This window comes from Salmo trutta, chromosome 18 (assembly GCF_901001165.1).
Source record: "Salmo trutta chromosome 18, fSalTru1.1, whole genome shotgun sequence".
NCBI classification, from domain to species: Eukaryota; Metazoa; Chordata; class Actinopteri; order Salmoniformes; family Salmonidae; genus Salmo; species Salmo trutta.
This window is the reverse complement of record NC_042974.1, coordinates 3,065,085-3,086,762: the sequence shown is the minus strand read 5'-3', so window position 1 is coordinate 3,086,762 and position 21,678 is coordinate 3,065,085. Positions and strand designations below refer to the sequence as shown.

The 21,678-nt window shown below is 42.7% G+C and overlaps 1 protein-coding gene and 1 long non-coding RNA gene across 3 annotated transcripts in view; both read right to left on the bottom strand.

Moving 5' to 3' along the window:
- rel (v-rel avian reticuloendotheliosis viral oncogene homolog) overlaps positions 1 to 19,738 on the bottom strand; it is a 26,695-nt gene extending 6,957 nt beyond the window's left edge. The window contains exons 1-5 of one of the 2 annotated variants that reach the window (XM_029697541.1): positions 18,389 to 19,738; positions 17,861 to 18,058; positions 13,311 to 13,450; positions 9,925 to 10,073; positions 7,880 to 7,971 (exon numbers count right to left, since the gene is read on the bottom strand). In XM_029697541.1, the coding sequence (XP_029553401.1) occupies positions 7,880 to 7,971; positions 9,925 to 10,073; positions 13,311 to 13,450; positions 17,861 to 17,867 (388 nt within the window). In that variant the 5' untranslated portion in view covers positions 17,868 to 18,058; positions 18,389 to 19,738. Of the gene's footprint in view, positions 1 to 7,879; positions 7,972 to 9,924; positions 10,074 to 13,310; positions 13,451 to 17,860; positions 18,068 to 18,388 lie in introns of those variants that run through there. The other variant, XM_029697542.1, reaches the window with a different exon arrangement.
- LOC115152763 (uncharacterized) lies at positions 3,025 to 4,566 on the bottom strand. Its single transcript, XR_003867571.1, has 2 exons — positions 3,851 to 4,566; positions 3,025 to 3,464 (listed from the first exon to the last, which is right to left on the bottom strand). It is a non-coding gene; the product is annotated as an uncharacterized LOC115152763 (long non-coding RNA).
- Positions 19,739 to 21,678: the final 1,940 nt, after the last annotated feature.

Genomic DNA, 21,678 nt, shown 5'->3' with positions numbered 1-21,678 from the left:
GAGAGAGAGAGAGAGAGAGAGAGAGAGAGAGAGAGAGAGAGATAAAGAGAGAGGGTGGGGGAGTGTGAAAGAGAGAGGGAGTGTGTGAGAGTGAGAGAGAGAGAGAGAGAGAGAGTGAGTGAGAGATGCGCAGTAGCGCGTTAGAGCGTGTCTTACAAGACGTCTACCCTTAACACCTCCTCTATGGTCCGTAGTAGCAGAGTGTTTGGGCTCTGACATGGGCCACGTGGGAGGTTCCCCCAGCCTCACACACAGCTAGTGCTTAGATGGGGTGGTTAGAAACGTCACAGATTCAACCCACAGACTCTTAGACCTACTCATCCACACACAGAGATATAGGTCTCCCCCCCCCCACACACACATATACACATTAACGGTTTTGACAGCCCAAAAGTGTCACACCCCCACACACACGTACGGTGACCATGTTTCACATCAGCCCACGCTTTCTCTCTTTCTGCCTCTCTCGCTCTCTCTCTCTGGGTTCTCTCTCTTTCTCTCTCTCTCTCGTGGGTTCTTTCTCTCTTTGGGTTCTCTCTCTCTTTGGGTTCTCGCTCTCTTTGGGTTCTCTCTCTCTTTGGGTTCTCTCTCTCTCTGGGTTCTCTCTCTCTCTGGGTTCTCTCTCTCGTGGGTTCTCTCTCTCTTTGGGTTCTCTCTCTTTGGGTTCTCTCTCCCTTTGGGTTCTCTCTCTCTTTGGGTTCTCTCTCTCTCTCTGGGTTCTCTCTCTCTCTCTGGGTTCGCTCTCTCTCTCTCTTGGTTCTCTCTCTCGCGTGGGTTGTATTTACAATGATGTTTGTTCTTCACTGGTTGCCCTTTTCTTGTGGCAACAGGTCACACATCTTGCTGCTGTGATGGCACACTGTGGTATTTCACCCAGTAGATATGGGAGTTTATCAAAATTGGATTTGTTTTCAAATTCTTTGTGGATCTGTGTAATCTGAGGGAAATATGTGTCTCTAATATGGTCATACATTTGGCAGGAGGTTAGGAAGTGCAGCTCAGTTTCCACCTCATTTTGTGGCCAGTGTGCACATAGCCTGTCTTCTCTTGAGAGCCAGGTCTGCCTATGGAGGCCTTTCTCAATAGCAAGGCTATGCTCACTGAGTCTGTTCATAGTCAAAGCTTTCCTTAAGTTTGGGTCAGTCACAGTGGTCAGGTATTCTGCCACTGTGTCCTCTCTGTTTAGGGCCAAATAGCATTCTAGTTTGCTCAGTTTTATTGTTAATTCTTTCCAATGTGTCAAGTAATTATCTTTTTGTTTTCTCATGATTTGGTTGGGTCTAATTGTGTTGCTGTCCTGGGGCTCTGTGGGGTGTGTTTGTTTTTGTGAACAGAGCCCCAGGACCAGCTTGCTTAGGGGACTCTTCTCCAGGTTCATCTCTCTGTAGGTAATGACTCTGTGGGGTGTGTTTGTGAACAGAGCCCCAGGACCAGCTTGCTTAGGGGACTCTTCTCCAGGTTCATCTCTCTGTAGGTGATGGCTCTGTGGGGTGTGTTTGTGTTTGTGAACAGAGCCCCAGGACCAGCTTGCTAAGGGGACTCTTCTCCAGGTTCATCTCTCTGTAGGTAATGACTCTGTGGGGTGTGTTTGTGAACAGAGCCCCAGGACCAGCTTGCTTAGGGGACTCTTCTCCAGGTTCATCTCTCTGTAGGTGATGACTCTGTGGGGTGTGTTTGTGAACAGAGACCCAGGACCAGCTTGATTAGGGGACTCTTCTCCAGGTTCATCTCTCTGTAGGTAATGACTCTGTGGGGTGTGTTTGTGAACAGAGCCCCAGGACCAGCTTGCTTAGGGGACTCTTCTCCAGGTTCATCTCTCTGTAGGTGATGACTCTGTGGGGTGTGTTTGTGAACAGAGCCCCAGGACCAGCTTGCTTAGGGGGCTCTTCTCCAGGTTCATCTCTCTGTAGGTGATGGCTCTGTGGGGTGTGTTTGTGAACAGAGCCCCAGGACCAGGTGATGGCTTTGTTATGGAAGGTAACGGCTCTTTTCTGGATTTTTATAATTAGCGAGTATCGGCCTAATTCTGCTCTGCGTGCATTATTTGGTGTTTTATGTTGTACACTGAGGATATTTTTGCAGAATTCTGTATGCAGAGTCTCAATTTGGTGTTTGTCTCATTTTGTGAATTCTTGGTTGGTGAGCGGACCCCAGACCTCACAACCATAAAGGGCAATGGGTTCTATAACTGATTCAAGTATTTTTAGCCAGATTCTAATTGGTATGTTGAATTTTATGTTCCTTTTGATGGCATAGAAGACCCTTCTTGCCTTGTCTCTCAGATCATTCACAGCTTTGTTCTCTCTCTCTCTGGGTTCTCTCTAGAGGTTATCCCTCCTACAGCATCACCATTGTGACGCCTAGTGATGTCACCGCAGGTGGAAATATCAGTGTGTGTATAAGTGTGTATGTCTGTGTGTAGGTGTGTGTAACGCAGATTTGAGAAACGAGACTGTCAGGGCACCAATGACGACTTCTGACTCGAAAGAGAGAGGGAAGAGGGGAGTGAGGGAGGGGCTTGGAGAGGGGGAGAGAGGAGAATTGACGTAGACAGCAGCCCTGGTAAAACCACAATGACCAGACAGAGCAAGGTGAAGGAGGTAGGGTCCCCTACTGTATGCATTAAACTGTGTATGTTGACTTGAAGTCCAACAGGCAAGGTGAGAGGGTGGCAGAGATCAGCACCTCTAATAGAAGTGGAAATAGACGTTCTCACACTTGGTTGTGTGTATGTGTGTGTGCCGGCCAGACACCGACAGGCAGACAGGCAGACGGACATACGGACAGACAGACAGACAGGCAGGCAGGCAGCCAGCCAGACAGACAGACAGACAGACAGACAGACAGACAGGCAGGCAGGCAGGCAGGCAGGCAGGCAGGCAGGCAGGCAGACAGACAGACATCTAGAGAGGTCTGGGTTTGGAGCTGGGTTGATTAGGTGGTACTGTAGGATGGTACTGTGAGAATGAGGAAGGGTGAGAGAGGGGGAGGCAGAGGGGAGGCAGGTGTGTGTGTGTGTGTCTGTTTGTGTGTGTGTGTGTGAGAGAGAGAGCGAGACAGCCACAGATCAAGAAAGGTTAAGCAGGTGGAGGGTTGAGAATGTGAAAGGGTGAGAGGAGGAGGAGGGGGACTGAGACGGGGGAAGCTGAATCTTGAGCTGTGGGTACCTTACCACTAACAGCATTTATGTCCCCCTTATGAATCATCTCTTTGGCTGTCTAGAAACCACCTTCAAATGCATTGATTAACCCTCGTCCCAACCTGTCTAGAAACCACCTTCAAATGCATTGATTAATCCTCGTCCCAACCTGTCTAGAAACCACCTTCAAATGCATTGATTAACCCTCGTCCCAACCTGTCTAGAAACCACCTTCAAATCCATTGATTAACCCTCGTCCCAACCTGTCTAGAAACCACCTTCAAATCCAGTGATTAACCCTCGTCCCAACCTGTCTAGAAACCACCTTCAAATGCATTGATTAACCCTAACCCTCATCCACCTCTGGCCTGCTCGCCTCCCTACCTCTGAGGAAGCACTGTTCCCGCTCAGCCCAGTCAAAACTGTTCGCTGCTCTGGCACCCCAATGGTGGAACAAGCTCCCTCACGACGCCAGGACAGCGGAGTCAATCACCACCTTCCGGAGACACCTGAAACCCCACCTCTTTAAGGAATACCTGGGATAGGATAAAGTAATCCTTCTAACCCCCCCCTCCCCTTAAAAGATTTAGATGCACTATTGTAAAGTGGTTGTTCCACTGGATATCATAAGGTGAATGCACCAATTTGTAAGTCGCTCTGGATAAGAGAGTCTGCTAAATGACTTAAATGTAAATGTTAAATGTAAACCACCTTCAAATGCATTGATTAACCCTCGTCCCAACCTGTCTAGAAACCACCTTCAAATGCATTGATTAACCCTCGTCCCAACCTGTCTAGAAACCACCTTCAAATCCATTGATTAACCCTCGTCCCAACCTGTCTAGAAACCACCTTCAAATGCATTGATTAACCCTCGTCCCAACCTGTCTAGAAACCACCTTCAAATGCATTGATTAACCCTCGTCCCAACCTGTCTAGAAACCACCTTCAAATGCATTGATTAACCCTCGTCCCAACCTGTCTAGAAACCACCTTCAAATGCATTGATTAACCCTCGTCCCAACCAGTCTAGAAACCACCTTCAAATCCATTGATTAACCCTCGTCCCAACCTGTCTAGAAACCACCTTCAAATGCATTGATTAACCCTCGTCCCAACCTGTCTAGAAACCACCTTCAAATGCATTGATTAACCCTCGTCCCAACCAGTCTAGAAACCACCTTCAAATCCATTGATTAACCCTCGTCCCAACCTGTCTAGAAACCACCTTCAAATGCATTGATTAACCCTCGTCCCAACCTGTCTAGAAACCACCTTCAAATGCATTGATTAACCCTCATCCCAACCTGTCTAGAAACCACCTTCAAATCTATTGATGTCGAATATTGGCCTGTTGGAAACTACAACTCCCTACTACATTGCACAGCTCAGTCTTGATCTAATTTATCTTTAGAGAAACTACAACTCCCTACTACATTGCACAGATCGGGCTGGATCTGATTTATCTTTAGAGAAACTACAACTCCCTACTACATCACACAGATCGGGCTGGATCTGATTTATCTTTAGAGAAACTACAACTCCCTACTACATTGCACAGATCGGGCTGGATCTGATTTATCTTTAGAGAAACTACAACTCCCTACTACATCGCACAGATCGGGCTGGATCTGATTTATCTTTAGAGAAACTACAACTCCCTACTACATCGCACAGATCGGGCTGGATCTGATTTATCTTTAGAGAAACTACAACTCCCTACTACATCGCACAAATCGGGCTGGATCTGATTTATCTTTAGAGAAACTACAACTCCCTACTACATTGCACAGATCGGGCTGGATCTGATTTATCTTTAGAGAAACTACAACTCCCTACTACATTGCACAGATCGGGCTGGATCTGATTTATCTTTAGAGAAACTACAACTCCCTACTACATTGCACAGATCGGGCTGGATCTGATTTATCTTTAGAGAAACTACAACTCCCTACTACATTGCACAGATCGGGCTGGATCTGATTTATCTTTAGAGAAACTACAACTCCCTACTACATTGCACAGATCGGGCTGGATCTGAGTTATCTCTAGAGAAACTACAACTCCCTACTACATTGCACAGATCGGGCTGGATCTGATTTATCTTTAGAGAAACTACAACTCCCTACTACATTGCACAGATCGGGCTGGATCTGATTTATCTTTAGAGAAACTGCGCATTGAGTTCACAGGAACAAAAAATGAACAAAAATGGAATTAATATTTTTTTTTATGATGTCAGCCATTTCCGCATGTAGAAGCAGACCTAGTGGTCTGTATACATAAAGGGAAGGGTGTGTGTGTGTGCCTGTATCTCTCCCTATACAGGAAGCAGCTGTGTTTCACTGCAGAAGTGAAATGTTCTTGCCTTGCCATTCGACCATTGTCGCGACAACTCTCCACCAACCATCACCACGGAAACAACGACCTGGACTGGAAACTCTAGTTATTCTACATTGCAGGTGTCAAAATCATTCCACGGAGGGCTGCGTGTCTGTGGGTTTTCTCTCCTCCCTTGTACTTGATAGATGAATTAAGGTCGCTGATAAGTAAGGCACTTCCCTCACCTGGTTGTCTAGATCTTCATTGAAAGGAATAAAGAAAAGCCTACAGACACTAGTCCCTCCATGGAATGAGTTGGACCCTCTACAGCGTGCTCATGTTTCTCACAGTTTCATCAAATTCATCCAAACTTACATCTGAACCAAGTCTGTTGTGTGTAAAGCCTATTGTCTGTCTCCATCGCAGGATTTATTTATATGTTTCATTTCTCTTTTTTTAATCCCACAACAAAGTTGTTTGAAATGGATCCATAAGGGCCCGATAACCAGGGCTAATCCTGGGACTACATCTGAGAAGAACTATCTCAATCTCAGTCTAGCTACACATGTTGTTACCGCCATCTTGCTTAGACCGTCGAGCCGTAAAGAGTAGCGGACATGATGAGGTAAAACAGTTGAGGGGAGTTGAGAGGAAGCTGTGTAACAGAATTGGTACAAAGTTTAGCAACAGAACTGCTGTGTGTTATTCACAACGATGAATAATGACTCCTACTTCCTTTTAACAACACAAGTTCTATATGGCCAAACAGTGACCAGATTTCCTCATTTGCTATTGACAAATCAGAGCTAGCCTGTGCTGCCTGTTAAGGCCCTATATCAGGGCTCTCCAACCCTGTTCCTGGAGAGATACCCTCCTGTAGGTTTTAACTCCAACCCTGTTCCTGGAGAGCTACCCTCCTGTAGGTTTTAACTCCAACCCTGTTCCTGGAGAGATACCCTCCTGTAGGTTTTAACTCCAACCCTGTTCCTGGAGAGATAACCTCCTGTAGGTTTTAACTCCAACCCTGTTCCTGGAGAGATACCCTCCTGTAGGTTTTAACTCCAACCCTGTTCCTGGAGAGATACCCTCCTGGAGGTTTTAACTCCAATACTTTAACTCCAAAACTCCAGATACTGAATGGTATCTCTGCAGCAACAGGGTTGGACAGAAAACCTACTGAATGGTATCTCTCCAGGAACAGGGCTGGAGTTAAATCCTACAGGAGGGTGTCTCTCCAGGAACAGGGTTGGAGTTAAAACCTACAGGAGGTTATCTCTCCAGGAACAGGGTTGGAGTTAAAACCTACAGGAGGGTATCTCTCCAGGAACAGGGCTGGAGTTAAATCCTACAGGAGGGTATCTCTCCAGGAACAGGGTTGGACAGATAACCTACTGGACGGTATCTATATACCATTACAATGGCTTGTATGGCAGTACTGCCCAATCATTAAAATGGCTTGTATGGCAGTACTGCCCAATCATTAAAATGGCTTGTATGGCAGTACTGCCCAATCAGTACAATGGCTTGTATGGCAGTACTGCCCAATCATTAAAATGGCTTGTATGGCAGTACTGCCCAATCAGTACAATGGCTTGTATGGCAGTACTGCCCAATCATTAAAATGGCTTGTATGGCAGTACTTCATGTTTTCAATATTATCAGAGGCTGAAATCAGCTCAGGTTCTCTGTGTACTAGACCCCCACACCCGCACCTTCAGCGCGCACACACACACACACACACACACACACACACACACACACACACACACACACACACACACACATACATACATTCCCCTCTCTCACGTGGCATCCAGCACGACGCTGAATTGCACAACTGTGTGTTATGAAAAAGGGGAAGTAGGTTAGCTCTTGTCTTGTAATGGAGACAACAACGACACTTTGCTGTAGAGACCCAGAGATAGAAGTTCTATGAGGAAATGGACAGATATTTCTCTATCTCTGTCTAGTTGTGGTTAGGACAGCAGTAACCCATGTATATATATCTACTTCTCACTCTAAATGAATATGTCAGAAAGTAAATGTGAAAGAGGGGTGGGGAGAGAGAGGGGGGGGGAGAGAGAGGAAGAGGGGGGGAGAGAGAGAGGAAGAGAGGGGGGAGAGAGAGAGGAAGAGAGGGGGGGAGAGAGAGAGGAAAAGAGGGGGAGAGAGAGAGGAAGAGAGGGGGGAGAGAGAGAGGAAGAGAGGGGGAGAGAGCATGGAAGAGAGGGGGGGAGAGAGAGAGGAAGAGAGGGGGAGAGAGCATGGAAGAGAGGGGGGAGAGAGAGAGGAAGAGAGGGGGGAGAGAGAGAGGAAGAGAGGGGGGGAGAGAGAGAGGAAGAGAGGGGGGGAGAGAGAGAGGAAGAGGGGGGGAGAGAGAGAAAAGCCAGAGAGACTGTAGCTGAGAGAGAGACTCACCATTGAATGGGTTGATCCCTCTGGTCATCCTCTGCATGATGGAGTCCTTTACCTCTCTCCTCCTCACACACTGGATACCCAGATTTTGGAAGCTGTGGATACGAAGCATAGGGAAGTCAGAAACTCAGGGTTCTGGGGCACAAAATGGTCTCCGTGTATAACCCAAGCGGTTACACAGATACATAGACAAAGTGATATTATCTGGGGAATTCCCTCAGCACTGTGGTTTTGCAAAGTGAGGGGCCATTTGGACGTGTGTGTGTGCGTGTGCGTGTGTGTGTGTGTGTGAGTGTGTGTGTGTGCGTGTGTGTGTGTGTGATCACACCATCACATGCAAAACAACTGGAGGAACTCCCACAATGATGACTGGAGGAACTCCCACAACATGACTCTGCCCTTGACAAGGGGGTGGTGATGCAAATGACAGTGAAAAGGGTGATGATGATGATGATAGTGATAGTGATGGTGAGTGACTAAAAGTGGAAAATAATGATGATGGTGGTGACTGTGTTTATTATAATGATGATGATGGTGGTGACTGTGTTTATTATAATGATGATGATGGTGGTGACTGTGTTTATTATAATGATGATGATGGTGGTGACTGTGTTTATTATAATAATGATGATGGTGGTGACTGTGTTTATTATAATAATGATGATGGTGGTGACTGTGTTTATTATAATAATGATGATGGTGGTGACTGTGTTTATTATAATAATGATGATGGTGGTGACTGTGTTTATTATAATGATGATGATGATGGTGGTGACTGTGTTTATTATAATGATGATGATGGTGGTGACTGTGTTTATTATAATGATGATGATGGTGGTGACTGTGTTTATTATAATGATGATGATGGTGGTGACTGTGTTTATTATAATAATGATGATGGTGGTGACTGTGTTTATTATAATAATGATGATGGTGGTGACTGTGTTTATTATAATAATGATGATGGTGGTGACTGTGTTTATTATAATAATGATGATGGTGGTGACTGTGTTTATTATAATGATGATGATGATGGTGGTGACTGTGTTTATTATAATGATGATGATGGTGGTGACTGTGTTTATTATAATGATGATGATGATGGTGGTGACTGTGTTTATTATAATGATGATGATGGTGGTGACTGTGTTTATTATAATGATGATGATGATGATGGTGACTGTGTTTATTATAATAATGATGATGGTGGTGACTGTGTTTATTATAATAATGATGATGGTGGTGACTGTGTTTATTATAATAATGATGATGGTGGTGACTGTGTTTATTATAATGATGATGATGGTGGTGACTGTGTTTATTATAATGATGATGATGGTGGTGACTGTGTTTATTATAATGATGATGATGGTGGTGACTGTGTTTATTATAATGATGATGATGGTGGTGACTGTGTTTATTATAATGATGATGATGGTGGTGACTGTGTTTATTATAATGATGATGATGGTGGTGACTGTGTTTATTATAATGATGATGATGGTGGTGACTGTGTTTATTATAATGATGATGATGGTGGTGACTGTGTTTATTATAATAATGATGATGGTGGTGACTGTGTTTATTATAATGATGATGATGGTGGTGACTGTGTTTGTTATAATAATGATGATGGTGGTGACTGTGTTTATTATAATGATGATGATGATGGTGGTGACTGTGTTTATTATAATAATGATGATGGTGGTGACTGTGTTTATTATAATGATGATGATGATGGTGACTGTGTTTATTATAATGATGATGATGGTGGTGACTGTGTTTATTATAATGATGATGATGGTGGTGACTGTGTTTATTATAATGATGATGATGGTGGTGACTGTGTTTATTATAATGATGATGATGGTGGTGACTGTGTTTATTATAATGATGATGATGGTGGTGACTGTGTTTATTATAATGATGATGATGATGGTGACTGTGTTTATTATAATGATGATGATGGTGATTATAATGGTAACAGTGTGTGTGAGATAACTAAAGATGATGATGATGATGGGGTAAAGTGATGAAGGGTAACTCACGCGAAGACCTTGCGCTCTGGGCCAAACTCAGCTTCGTAGAATCCCTCCTTGCAGTCCTTGCCCACCAAGTCATGAGGGTGTGGCCTAAAGGGCTCGTTCTTGGTTACTAGGGAAACGCGCACTTTGCCCTTCCCACAGTAGTTCAGAATCTGATGGGGAAAGAGAGGAGGGGTACACATTTGAAGAAGGAAGTGAATACAGGGCATTCAGGTCGTTATTGTAAAAGAGATTACTTACCGGGTTAAATAAAGGATAAATACACAAATAAAAGAGGAACATAGAAAAGAGAAGAACATAAAAGAGAGGAGAAGAGGAGGAGAAAAGAGAGGAGAAGATAGAAGAGGAGGAGAAAAGTGAGGAGAAGATAGAAGAGAGGAGAAGAGATGAGAAGATAGAAGAGAGGAGATAACAGAAGAGACGAGCGGAGAAGAGAGGGGAGAAGTGAGGAGAAGAGATGAGAGGAGAAGAGAAGAAGAGAAGAAGAGAGGAAAAGAAAAGAGAGAAAAGAGAAGAGAAAAGAGAAGAGAAAAGAGAAGAGAGAAGTGAAGAGAGGAATCAAAAACATGGACAACATCAGTGAAAACAGCAGAAAGTTGTTAGTAGACCAGAGAGTCTAGAATACTAGCAATGACATCACTAAACATTAGATCTCTTTATCATTTCATCTCAGCTGTCTGTGAGTGGTTTTCACAGGGCTGGAGCAGGAAGGAGTGGTTATGTGTTCAGATGGGCCGAGAGAGTAGAAACTATTCAAAACAGATATACCTGCTCATGGGGTCAGAGAGGACTAGATTTAGCGGCAAATGCTGGCTCGAATACTGCAATACACTAGTGACTAGGATATGGTCCTGTATATACTCCTCAGGCTTAGCGTATTATGATACACTAGTGTATATACTGTAGTATTAGTGCTGTGATGGATATACTGTAGTATTAGTGCTGAGATGGATATACTGCAGTATTAGTGCTGTGATGGATATACTGTAGTATTAGTGCTGTGATGGATATACTGTAGTATTAGTGCTGTGATGGATATACTGCAGTATTAGTGCTGTGATGATATACTGCAGTATTAGTGCTGTGATGGATATACTGCAGTATTAGTGCTGTGATGGATATACTGTAGTATTAGTGCTGGGATGGATATACTGTAGTATTAGTGCTGTGATGGATATACTGTAGTATTAGTGCTGGGATGGATATACTGCAGTATTAGTGCTGTGATGGATATACTGTAGTATTAGTGCTGAGATGGATATACTGTAGTATTAGTGCTGGGATGGATATACTGCAGTATTAGTGCTGTGATGGATATACTGTAGTATTAGTGCTGAGATGGATATACTGTAGTATTAGTGCTGAGATGGATATACTGTAGTATTAGTGCTGAGATGGATATACTGCAGTATTAGTGCTGTGATGGATATACTGTAGTATTAGTGCTGTGATGGATATACTGTAGTATTAGTGCTGAGATGGATATACTGCAGTATTAGTGCTGTGATGGATATACTGTAGTATTAGTGCTGAGATGGATATACTGTAGTATTAGTGTTGAGCAATTTCTGCTTTTTGAGGTCGGTTTGGTTTTGGTTCGATCATTTTTTTAAATTACCACGGTTTTCAAGTTCAATTCTTTTTTTTCTTTTTTTACATTAAATGCTTATCAAATAATTACAATAAAATTATTATATTTGTGTAATGGAAAATCCAAAGTCAAAAATGTTGAATTTTCAATTGCCAAAACATAGAAAATATTCCATTGTCTCTGTCAGGTCCAAATAGAAAAATAGGAAATTACTATGAAATAATAAAATATTTCAGTTGTGTAAATTAGTTAGTTTTTATATAACTTTATAATTTTTTTAATTCCTTAAAGTCATAATCTCATCTCAGGCAGTAACAGTCAGTCAGCCAGGCCATCTAACATTATGTTCTCCCTGTACTGTCTGTAGTCATCCTATCTAGCTAGACTAGCCTGCCTAAGTATCCTGCAGAGCTGTCTGTAGTCATCCTATCTAGCTAGACTAGCCTGTCTAAGTATGCTGTAGAGCTGTCTGTAGTCATCCTATCTAACTAGACTAGCCTGTCTAAGTATGCTGCAGAGCTGTCTGTAGTCATCCTATCTAGATAGACTAGCCTGTCTAAGTATGCTGTAGAGCTGTCTGTAGTCATCCTATCTAGATAGACTAGCCTGTCTAAGTATGCTGCAGAGCTGTCTGTAGTCATCCTATCTAGATAGACTAGCCTGTCTAAGTATGCTGCAGAGCTGTCTGTAGTCATCCTATCTAGATAGACTAGCCTGTCTAAGTATGCTGCAGAGCTGTCTGTAGTCATCCTATCTAGCTAGACTAGCCTGTCTAAGTATGCTGTAGAGCTGTCTGTAGTCATCCTATCTAGATAGACTAGCCTGTCTAAGTATGCTGTAGAGCTGTCTGTAGTCATCCTATCTAGATAGACTAGCCTGTCTAAGTATGCTGTAGAGCTGTCTGTAGTCATACTATCTAGATAGACTAGCCTGTCTAAGTATGCTGCAGAGCTGTCTGTAGTCATCCTATCTAGATAGACTAGCCTGTCTAAGTATGCTGTAGAGCTGTCTGTAGTCATCCTATCTAGATAGACTAGCCTGTCTAAGTATGCTGTAGAGCTGTCTGTAGTCATCCTATCTAGATAGGCTAGCCTGTCTAAGTATGCTGTAGAGCTGTCTGTAGTCATCCTATCTAACTAGGCTAGCCTGCTTAAGTATGCTGCAGAGATGTCTTACTAAATCCTTTCACTACTTCAAAGTAGACAAGGCATACTTTCATGAACTCTCTATCCCTGTCTCTCGTCGCTGTGTTGTGTACATTCCTCTCTCATGCGGTGGCGTATGCGGTCTGTGTGCATCTAACCTAATGTAGCAGGCATAAAAGTATATCCTTCTGTGTCAGAGCCGGAAAAGAACAGACGCAATGGATTTTGGTCATTGTAGTAATTACACAGTTCCTGCGCTGAACTAGGTTGAATATTTGCTTTATGAAAACTACAACTCCCTTCAGCCCAGCCTCCCATATAGTTGTTGATTTGATTTCTCTCTAGAGAAACGACGCGTTGGACTAAATGGAATTCAAGTAATTGAACCTATGTCTGTGAATTAGTTGTTTAATAACCGACCCCCCCCTGAATATTCGGTTAATCGCTCAACACTATGTAGTATATAACTACAGTATATAGGTTGCAGTGGCGTGATAAGTATTGTGTAGTCCCCTGTAGCTCAGTCGGTAGAGCATGGTGCTTGGAACTCCAGGACAGTAGGTTCAATTCCCAGGACCGTATGTAAAATGTACGCACACATGACTGTAAGTCAGATAAAAGTGTCTTTAAATGGCATATTATTATTTGCTTACCTGTATGGTGGGGTATGACCTGTTGTTTTCAGAGCTCCTCTCTCCAGGGATGCTGCCTGCAGAGCGGCCCTCACACTTGTACCTGAAGCGCATGCCCCTCTGTTTGGGCTGCTCAAAGATCTGAACACTGGGCTCTGCCACTGGACAACACAACACAGGGAGAAGAGGGTTACAGATGGTTCCCTGTAGCTCAGTTAGTACAGCATGGTGCTTGCAAGGCCAGGATAGTGGGTTAGATTCCCAGGACCAACCATATGAAACATTTATACACACAAGACTGTTAGTCGCTTTGAATAAAAGTGTCTGTGAAATGGTATATACAGTACTATTATTATACATTGAGTATACCAAACATTAAGAACCCCTTTCCTAATATTGAGTTAGACCCCCCCCCCCCCTACTACCTAACCCTGTTCAAAGGCACTTATACTGAACACAATTATAAACGCAATATGTAAAGTGCTGCTCCCATGATTCATGAGCTGATTTAAAAGATCCCAGAAATGTTCTATATTCACAAAAAGCTTATTTCTCTCAAATGTTGTGCACAAATTTGTTTTTATCCCTGTTGGTGAGCATATCTCCTTTGCCAAGATAATCCATCCACCTGACAGGTGTGGCATATCAAGAAGCTGATGAAACAGCATGATCATTACACAGGTACACCTTGTGCTGGGGACAATAAAAGGCCACTCTAAAATGTGCAGTTTTGTCACACAACACAGTTTTGAGGGAGTGTGCAGTTGGCAAACTGAATGCAGAAATGTCCACCAGAGCTGTTGCCAGAGAATGTAATATTAATTTCTCTACCATATAAGCCGCCTCCAATGTGTTTTTATAGAATTTGACAACACGTCCAACCGGCCTCATAACCACAGACCACCTGTAAGACCACCTGTAACCACACCAGCCCAGGACCTCCACATCTGGCTTCTTTGCAAAATGTACAATATGTTACGAATTTCATATAGTTTAGTGTTCCAACCCCCACCCCTCCTATGGGTTAAAGGGTTAAGGTTAGGGGAAGGGTTAGGGTTAGGGGAAGGGTTAGGGGCCAGGTTAGGGGAAGGGTTAGGGTTAGGGGAAGGGTTAGGGGCCAGGTTAGGGGAAGGGTTAGGGTTAGGGGAAGGGTTAGCTAAAAGGGTTAGGGTTAAGGGTTAGCTAAAAGGATTAAGGTTAGAGTTAGGGGAAGGGTTAACTGAAAAGGTTAAGGGTGAAGGTTAGAGTTAGGGGAAGGGTTAACTGAAAGGGTTAAGTAACCATCTGTCTTATGTAACAATACCAAATGTACCATATGAGTGTTCCAGATTTATGTTTACTATGTTACGTTAGTCTATGAGACCAGGCTGGTTTCCATCACAACTGTCATGATTTTTTTTTATACAGTATGACTTTACTCACAAAGAAACTGTGGATGGAAATGTTGTTTGTGTCATGGAAAGAGCAGGTGTTCTTAATGTTTTGTATACTCAGTGTATATATATATAAACTGTATATATATATATATATATACCAAATATGGCTATCTTCTGTATACCCCCCCTACCTTGTCAGAACACAACTGATTGGCTCAAACGCATTAAGAAGGAAAGAAATTCCACAAATTAACTTTTAACAAGGCACACCTGTTAATTGAAATGCATTCCAGGTGACTACCTCATGAAGCTGGTTGAGAGAATGCCAAGAGTATGCAAAGCTGTCATCAAGGCAAAGGATGGATATTTGAAGAAACTCAAATATAAAATATATTTTGATTTGAACACTTTTTTTGTTACTACATGTGTTGTTTCATAGTTTTGATGTCTTCACTATTATTCTACAATGTAGAAAATAGTAAAAATAAAGAAAAACCCTTGAAATGAATAGGTGTTCTAAAACTTTTGACCGGTAGTGTATATATGTATATATACTGTTTATAGATGACAATACACACTCAAATACTATACAGCTATAGTGTAAAAGGTCATCTATAAACCTATAAAGGTCATCTATAAAGTCATCAAAGCTTCTGAATAGTTACTGAGAGAACAAAGGCTATGGGTAGATAATGTATGGGATAGATAATGTATTGGATAGATAATGTATTGGGTAGATAATGTATTACAAATCCTGAGAAATTGGCTCCATATTTACTGGCTTATTAACAATTCTAGTCGGTGAGTTTTGTAGCCAACGGTGGAGCAGGGAAGCAAACCCAGGTCACGAGTGTGAAAGACAAACACCCAAAGGCATTGCGCCAATAAGGGTTAAGCCACTTAGTGTGAATTGTAACGTGGCTCATATAGCAAGGATCGGTACAGTATGTTAGTACATGGGGAACTTATTGACAGTCAACCACACATGACTTCTCATAAACCCAACCTAAACCTAACCAGAGACACACACACACACACACACACACACACACACACACACACACACACACACACACACACACACACACACACACACACACACACACACACATCACAGCTATTCTTTAGCAATTCTTCCTAATGAGACACCTGATGCATGCTTACACACACTTGCCTCCCACAAACCACCATACCAACTCAGACCTTCTCTCCACCACCTGCTGCTGAACCACCATACCAACTCAGACCTTCTCTCCACCACCTGCTGCTGAACCTTGGTCTGTCTGTCTGTCTGTCTGTCTGTCTGTCTGTCTGTCTGTCTGTCTGTCTGTCTGTCTGTCTGTCTGTCTGTCTGTCTGCCTGCCTGCCTGCCTGCCTGCCTGCCTGCCTGCCTGCCTGCCTGCCTGCCTGCCTGCCTGTCTGTCTGTCTGTCTGTCTGTCTGTCTGTCTGTCTGTCTGTCTGTCTCACATGCACATTCTCTAGCAGAAATATGACTGACATCTCTGCCAACCCAAGAAAACAATTGAGGAAGTGAATGGGGAGGAACGTTATCACACCCAAGCTGCCGCACACACACAGGTAAACAATATGACACTCTCCCTTTCCTGTATGTACTTAATGATTTTCGGATGGTCCACCATTATCTATGCATAGTCACTTCACCCCTACCTACATGTACAAATTACCTCTAACCTGTACCCCGCACATTGACTCGGTACCAGTACCCCCTGTATATAGCCTCCACATTGACTCTGTACCGGTACCCCCTGTATATACCCTCCACACTGACTCTGTACCCGTAACCCCTGTATATACCCTCCACACTGACTCTGTACCGGTACCCCCTGTATATAGTCTCCACACTGACTCGGTACCGGTGCCCCCTGTATATACCCTCCATACTGACTCTGTACCGGTACCCCCTGTATATAGCCCCCACATTGACTCTGTACCGGTACCCCCTGTATATAGCCTCCACATTGACTCTGTACCGGTACCCCCTGTATATACCCTCCACACTGACTCTGTACCTGTACCCCTGTATATACCCTCCACACTGACTCTGTACCGGTACCCCCTGTATATAGTCTCCACATTGACTCTGTACTGGTACACCGTGTATATAACCTCCACACTGACTCTGTACCGGTACCCCCTGTATATAACCTCCACATTGACTCTGTACCGGTACCCCTGTATATAGCCTCCACATTGACTCTGTACCGGTACCCCCTGTATATAGTCTCCACATTGACTCTGTACCGGTACCCCCTGTATATAGCCTCCACACTGACTCTGTACCGGTACCTCCTGTATATAACCTCGTTATTGTTATGTTATTGTGTTACTTCTTATTTTTTACTTTAGTTTATTTGGTAAATATTTTCTTAACTCTTCTTGAACTGTACTGTTGGTTAAGGGCTTGTAAGTAAGCATTTCACTGTAAGGTCTACATTTGTTGTATTCCGCGCATGTGACAAATAAAGTTTGATTTGATTTGATCAACGAGGGCATAAGTACTGTTGGAGACAGAGTGCGTAACCAAATGAATGAAGTTATCATTGAAAGAATGTGAAAACAGTATGAATGAGTGACATCGATACCAAACTTGATATTCACAATAGTTGTTCTCAGGCTATTAGATGAGACACGTTCTGCAACCCGTGCCAAATATCAAGTAAACAACAGACACTTCCTCCTAACATATCGTGCACACCCTGTATAGACTTGGTATAGGCTACAGTAGGCTATATAGACCATTATCAATATATGGGAACCAAGTGCTTTTAAATCATTTAGTCTACAAAGTTTTGGCTTGTTTTTAAAGAACAGTTTCTAAAGAAAAGTTTAAACACCCAATCTGAAAACTATCACGCGCAAATAGACACTTTAACCTTCCTTCCGTGCCGGTGATCAGTGTTGATTATAAGACTAGTCATTTTGGCACATGTTAGACTACAGTTAGCAATGTTGTCCCAAAAAAAACATGTTAAACATTTAATAATAACGTGTAAGCAAATCATAGCAATATTTTATTTCTTATTTTTCACAAAAATACTTCTCAGATCATCGCTATTATGTCAATGACGAACCACATTCAGAAACGTTAAAATAATAATTACGTGTGTAGCTGAAAGGTGTTACAGAATCCTGCTGAAAGCCTCGTAATAATAATCATATCTGTAGATACTTACCATCCATGGTGTTGGTGTGTACAACCTTATCACGGGTTGTTGTCTGAATGAGAAGCTCCAGCTGGGAGAGAGAAAGTGTGTGAGAGACAGAGTGAGAGAGTGAGAGAGAGAGAGAGAGAGAGAGAGAGAGTCGCCTGGGAATTCCCCGATGTCTCCGCCCAGAATATCACAGCCTCTGAAGCGCGAACGAATGTGCTGCTGTGCAAATATGGAGGGGAACGATAAATACAGATGTATCGATAGATCAATTGGCTATTCCTCTGAAAAGCACATAACTGGCGCATTTACATTTGAACTTGGGCCAACTTTAAATGAAAGGGGCATTATGTATGGCCCAAAAACGTTGATCAGTAGGAATGCACGGGAACAGTGAGATCAGATGACATAGGCTAAAGGGAATTCACCCAAATGAATTAAATGTACAGATTACGTTGATAATAGACTAGTCTACACTTGCGGAGATGTTGTCTATGCGTCGACCACCAATAATGTATTGAATATTACACGAGAGTAATACCATTTGGTTACCTGTAAACATGTCTGTATTTGAGCGACATTCTCCATGCTGAGTTGGGGTAATCCCCTCGAGACGTTGAACGCCCACAATTCAGTGGGAATCTCCCAACTAATACAGAACAAGGAAGTGGAGGAAACAACAAGACTTATTCCGATCTATATTTTATTCATACTAATGTAACCATCTATATTATATTTGAGCAAATTCACACATGATCAGTAAAACTATCTGAAGCTACCACGTCGCATGGTTTTATTATGAGTATAAAAGGGGCGCACAACAATCATTTTTTACATTTTATGACACATTTGGAGGTAATTGGTCATTGTGTGTTGTTGTTTGATTTTTGGGATTACAGAAGCATATTTGCTGACATACTGTCGAACTCTGGTGAGGTACTGTGCGTCAGTGAGGTGCGGTCAGTGTAGGAGGGGTAGGCAGTGTTCACCCTGTGATAATGTCATACAAAAATCTGTTATGAAAAGACAAATTATAAATAATTGTCATTTTCTTTTGATATCTAATGTTTTTCTCAATGATTCTGGTGGTTTTTATGCTCATAATATTAGATATTTTTTTAAACTCAGGAAAGGCGGCCGGGTATTATCGCCTTTCTTTCCATCCGTTCAAAGCCATTCAAATCTTTGACGCACCCAGCGGTTAATGCAGGGCTGGTCCTGGCCTTTCTGCCGACCCTACAAGTCACTGTGAGTAAAAGGAAGGTGAAAAGACATATAAAATACTTATTTTTTTTCCAGACTTTGAAGGTATTCGATTTAGGTTCTGAGTGAAAGTTGAACATATGTATTTTCTGGACGTTGAAATCAGGTTAATTTTCGGTTTTGAATGAACGTTGAAAATATGTAATTTAGAGAAGTCAATGTTTGGGCCATTGAAGTCCCCAGACCTGGCAGTTCAGGTGTTTAGCCCCGAATGATTTTGTATCAGCCCGGAGTCTTTTGCCCTGCTGGGATGGTGTAAAAACAAACTAGTCTACACTGTATTACACACTGAAATGAATACTCCAATCATGAATGAACCTGTCCTGCCCTTTTTCAGTGCTGCCTAAAAGCAGCATTTCTGTGTGAGGTGGCACTTTAGGAGGCGGGGTCAAAGTGGTTTTCCAAGACATTTCTGATTCATCCAAAGACATTTCGGCAGGAGCAGGCGACTGACTGTTCATTCTCTGAGGGAGAGAGCGCAAAGATGGAGAACTGGAGGTAAACCTTGTTATCTTGCCTCTACTGTAACACATTTTCTTAGCCCATGTTGATGCTATTCAGAGTTATTGACCTCACAGTAAACCAGATTAGAGTCATTTACATTTCAACATGTTGACTCAAAGCTGTACTGACAGATAACGTTAAACTATATCAAATCAAATTTTATTTGTCACATACACGTGTTTAGCAGATGTTATTGCGGGTGTAGCGAAATGCTTGTGTTTCTAGCTCCAACAGTGTAGTAATATCTAACAAGTAATATCTTAACAATTTCACAACAATACACACAACACACACATTTAAAGTAAAGGAATGGAATTAAGAATATATAAATATTTGGAGGAGCAACGTCAGAGCGGGAAGTTAGTTGACTACCCAGTCTATCTAGCAGTGCTGCTAACATTAGCTACCTAGCACATTTTATGAGCAGGGTTTAGACAGTAATTGATTAGCTATCTGGACACTGAATCCAACTTTTGGAGCTCTGTTCACCATTCGACAAGTATCACTGACTAACCAACAAGTATCACTAACTAACCAACAAGTATCACTAACTAACCAACAAGTATCACTGACTAACCAACAAGTATCACTAACTAACCAACAAGTATCACTAACTAACCAACAAGTATCACTAACTAACCAACAAGTATCACTAACTAACCAACAAGTATCACTAACTAACCAACAAGTATCACTAACTAACCAACAAGTATCACTGACTAACCAACAAGTATCACTAACTAACCAACAAGTATCACTAACTAACCAACAAGTATCACTAACTAACCAACAAGTATCACTAACTAACCAACAAGTATCACTAACTAACCCCACCCCCCCACACACACACACACTCTACAGTTATATTACATGCCTACTGTTAATGTAAGTTTATGCAGTTCCAACATAATCAAGGTTGGCAGCCTAAAATCCCAATCCTGCTATATTGCACCTAACTACAACATTATTTCATGCAAAACATTAATTTGTGGTCTAGGCTGCCACCCTTTGGATTGTTTTGGAACTGCACAGTGCGCACAGCATGACTAGCTCACATTAGTTAGCAGTAATGTGACCAACATCAACATGAGGCTTTTTGTTTTTATTGCCAATCAAATATTGGACATGGTTTATGAAAACATTGCAACAAAATTATACAAATACTTTTTCCAACAATTTTTTTTAATGGAAAATTACAATATAGTTATGCACTTGTAATATGTACTTGCTAATAGATTTGTATAAATATTATTAACACCATATTCCATGGGTTTACTGACAATCTATTGAATTAATATGAAGAAGTGTTGATTATTTGACTTCAGGAGAACACAGTACATGGAAGAAAGCAGTGAGATATGCAGCATCGCGTTATGTTTCTGCTAAATGTTCACTGCTAGGGTGCCAAGCCAAGAGTGTGGGGTGCTTCATTTCGGTCGCGCAGAGATCAAACCCCCCCACCCGGAGTTGGCCCCAGGTCTTCAGGGTTGAGCTCCGGATGTTCTGAATGTCTAGTGACGTCCCTGGTTTGGGCCAAATCAATGCTGGTCCAGAACTGACAAAATCTGAACCAAACATAGACGTCTATAATTGGTTCAGATTTGGTTCGGACTCGACCAAAAAACAACGTCCGTGGACGTTGAAACCAAGTCCAGTCCGGACAGGGCCAAAAAACCAAGTCCAGTCTGGACTGCACCAAAAAACCAAGTCCAGTCTGGACTGCACCAAAAAAACCAAGTCCAGTCCGGACAGGGCCAAAAAACCAAGTCCAGTCTGGACTGCACCAAAAAAACCAAGTTCAGTCCGGACAGGGCCAAAAAAATGAGTCCAAAAGGTATCAGCGTCGGTCCGTGCTTACTGAGGTATAGCCTACAGCACGAAGGGGCAATTCCAGTCCTCAGGGGCCGGAGTGATGTCACACTTTTTCCCCCATCCCCAATCAACACAGCTGATGAAACTAATTGCATTCTAAACTGAAGATCATGATTAGTTGATTATTGGAGTCAGATGTGTTATTGTGACACCAATCAGGCCCCAGAGGATTGGAGTTGCCCATCCCTGGCCTACAGTGTCGC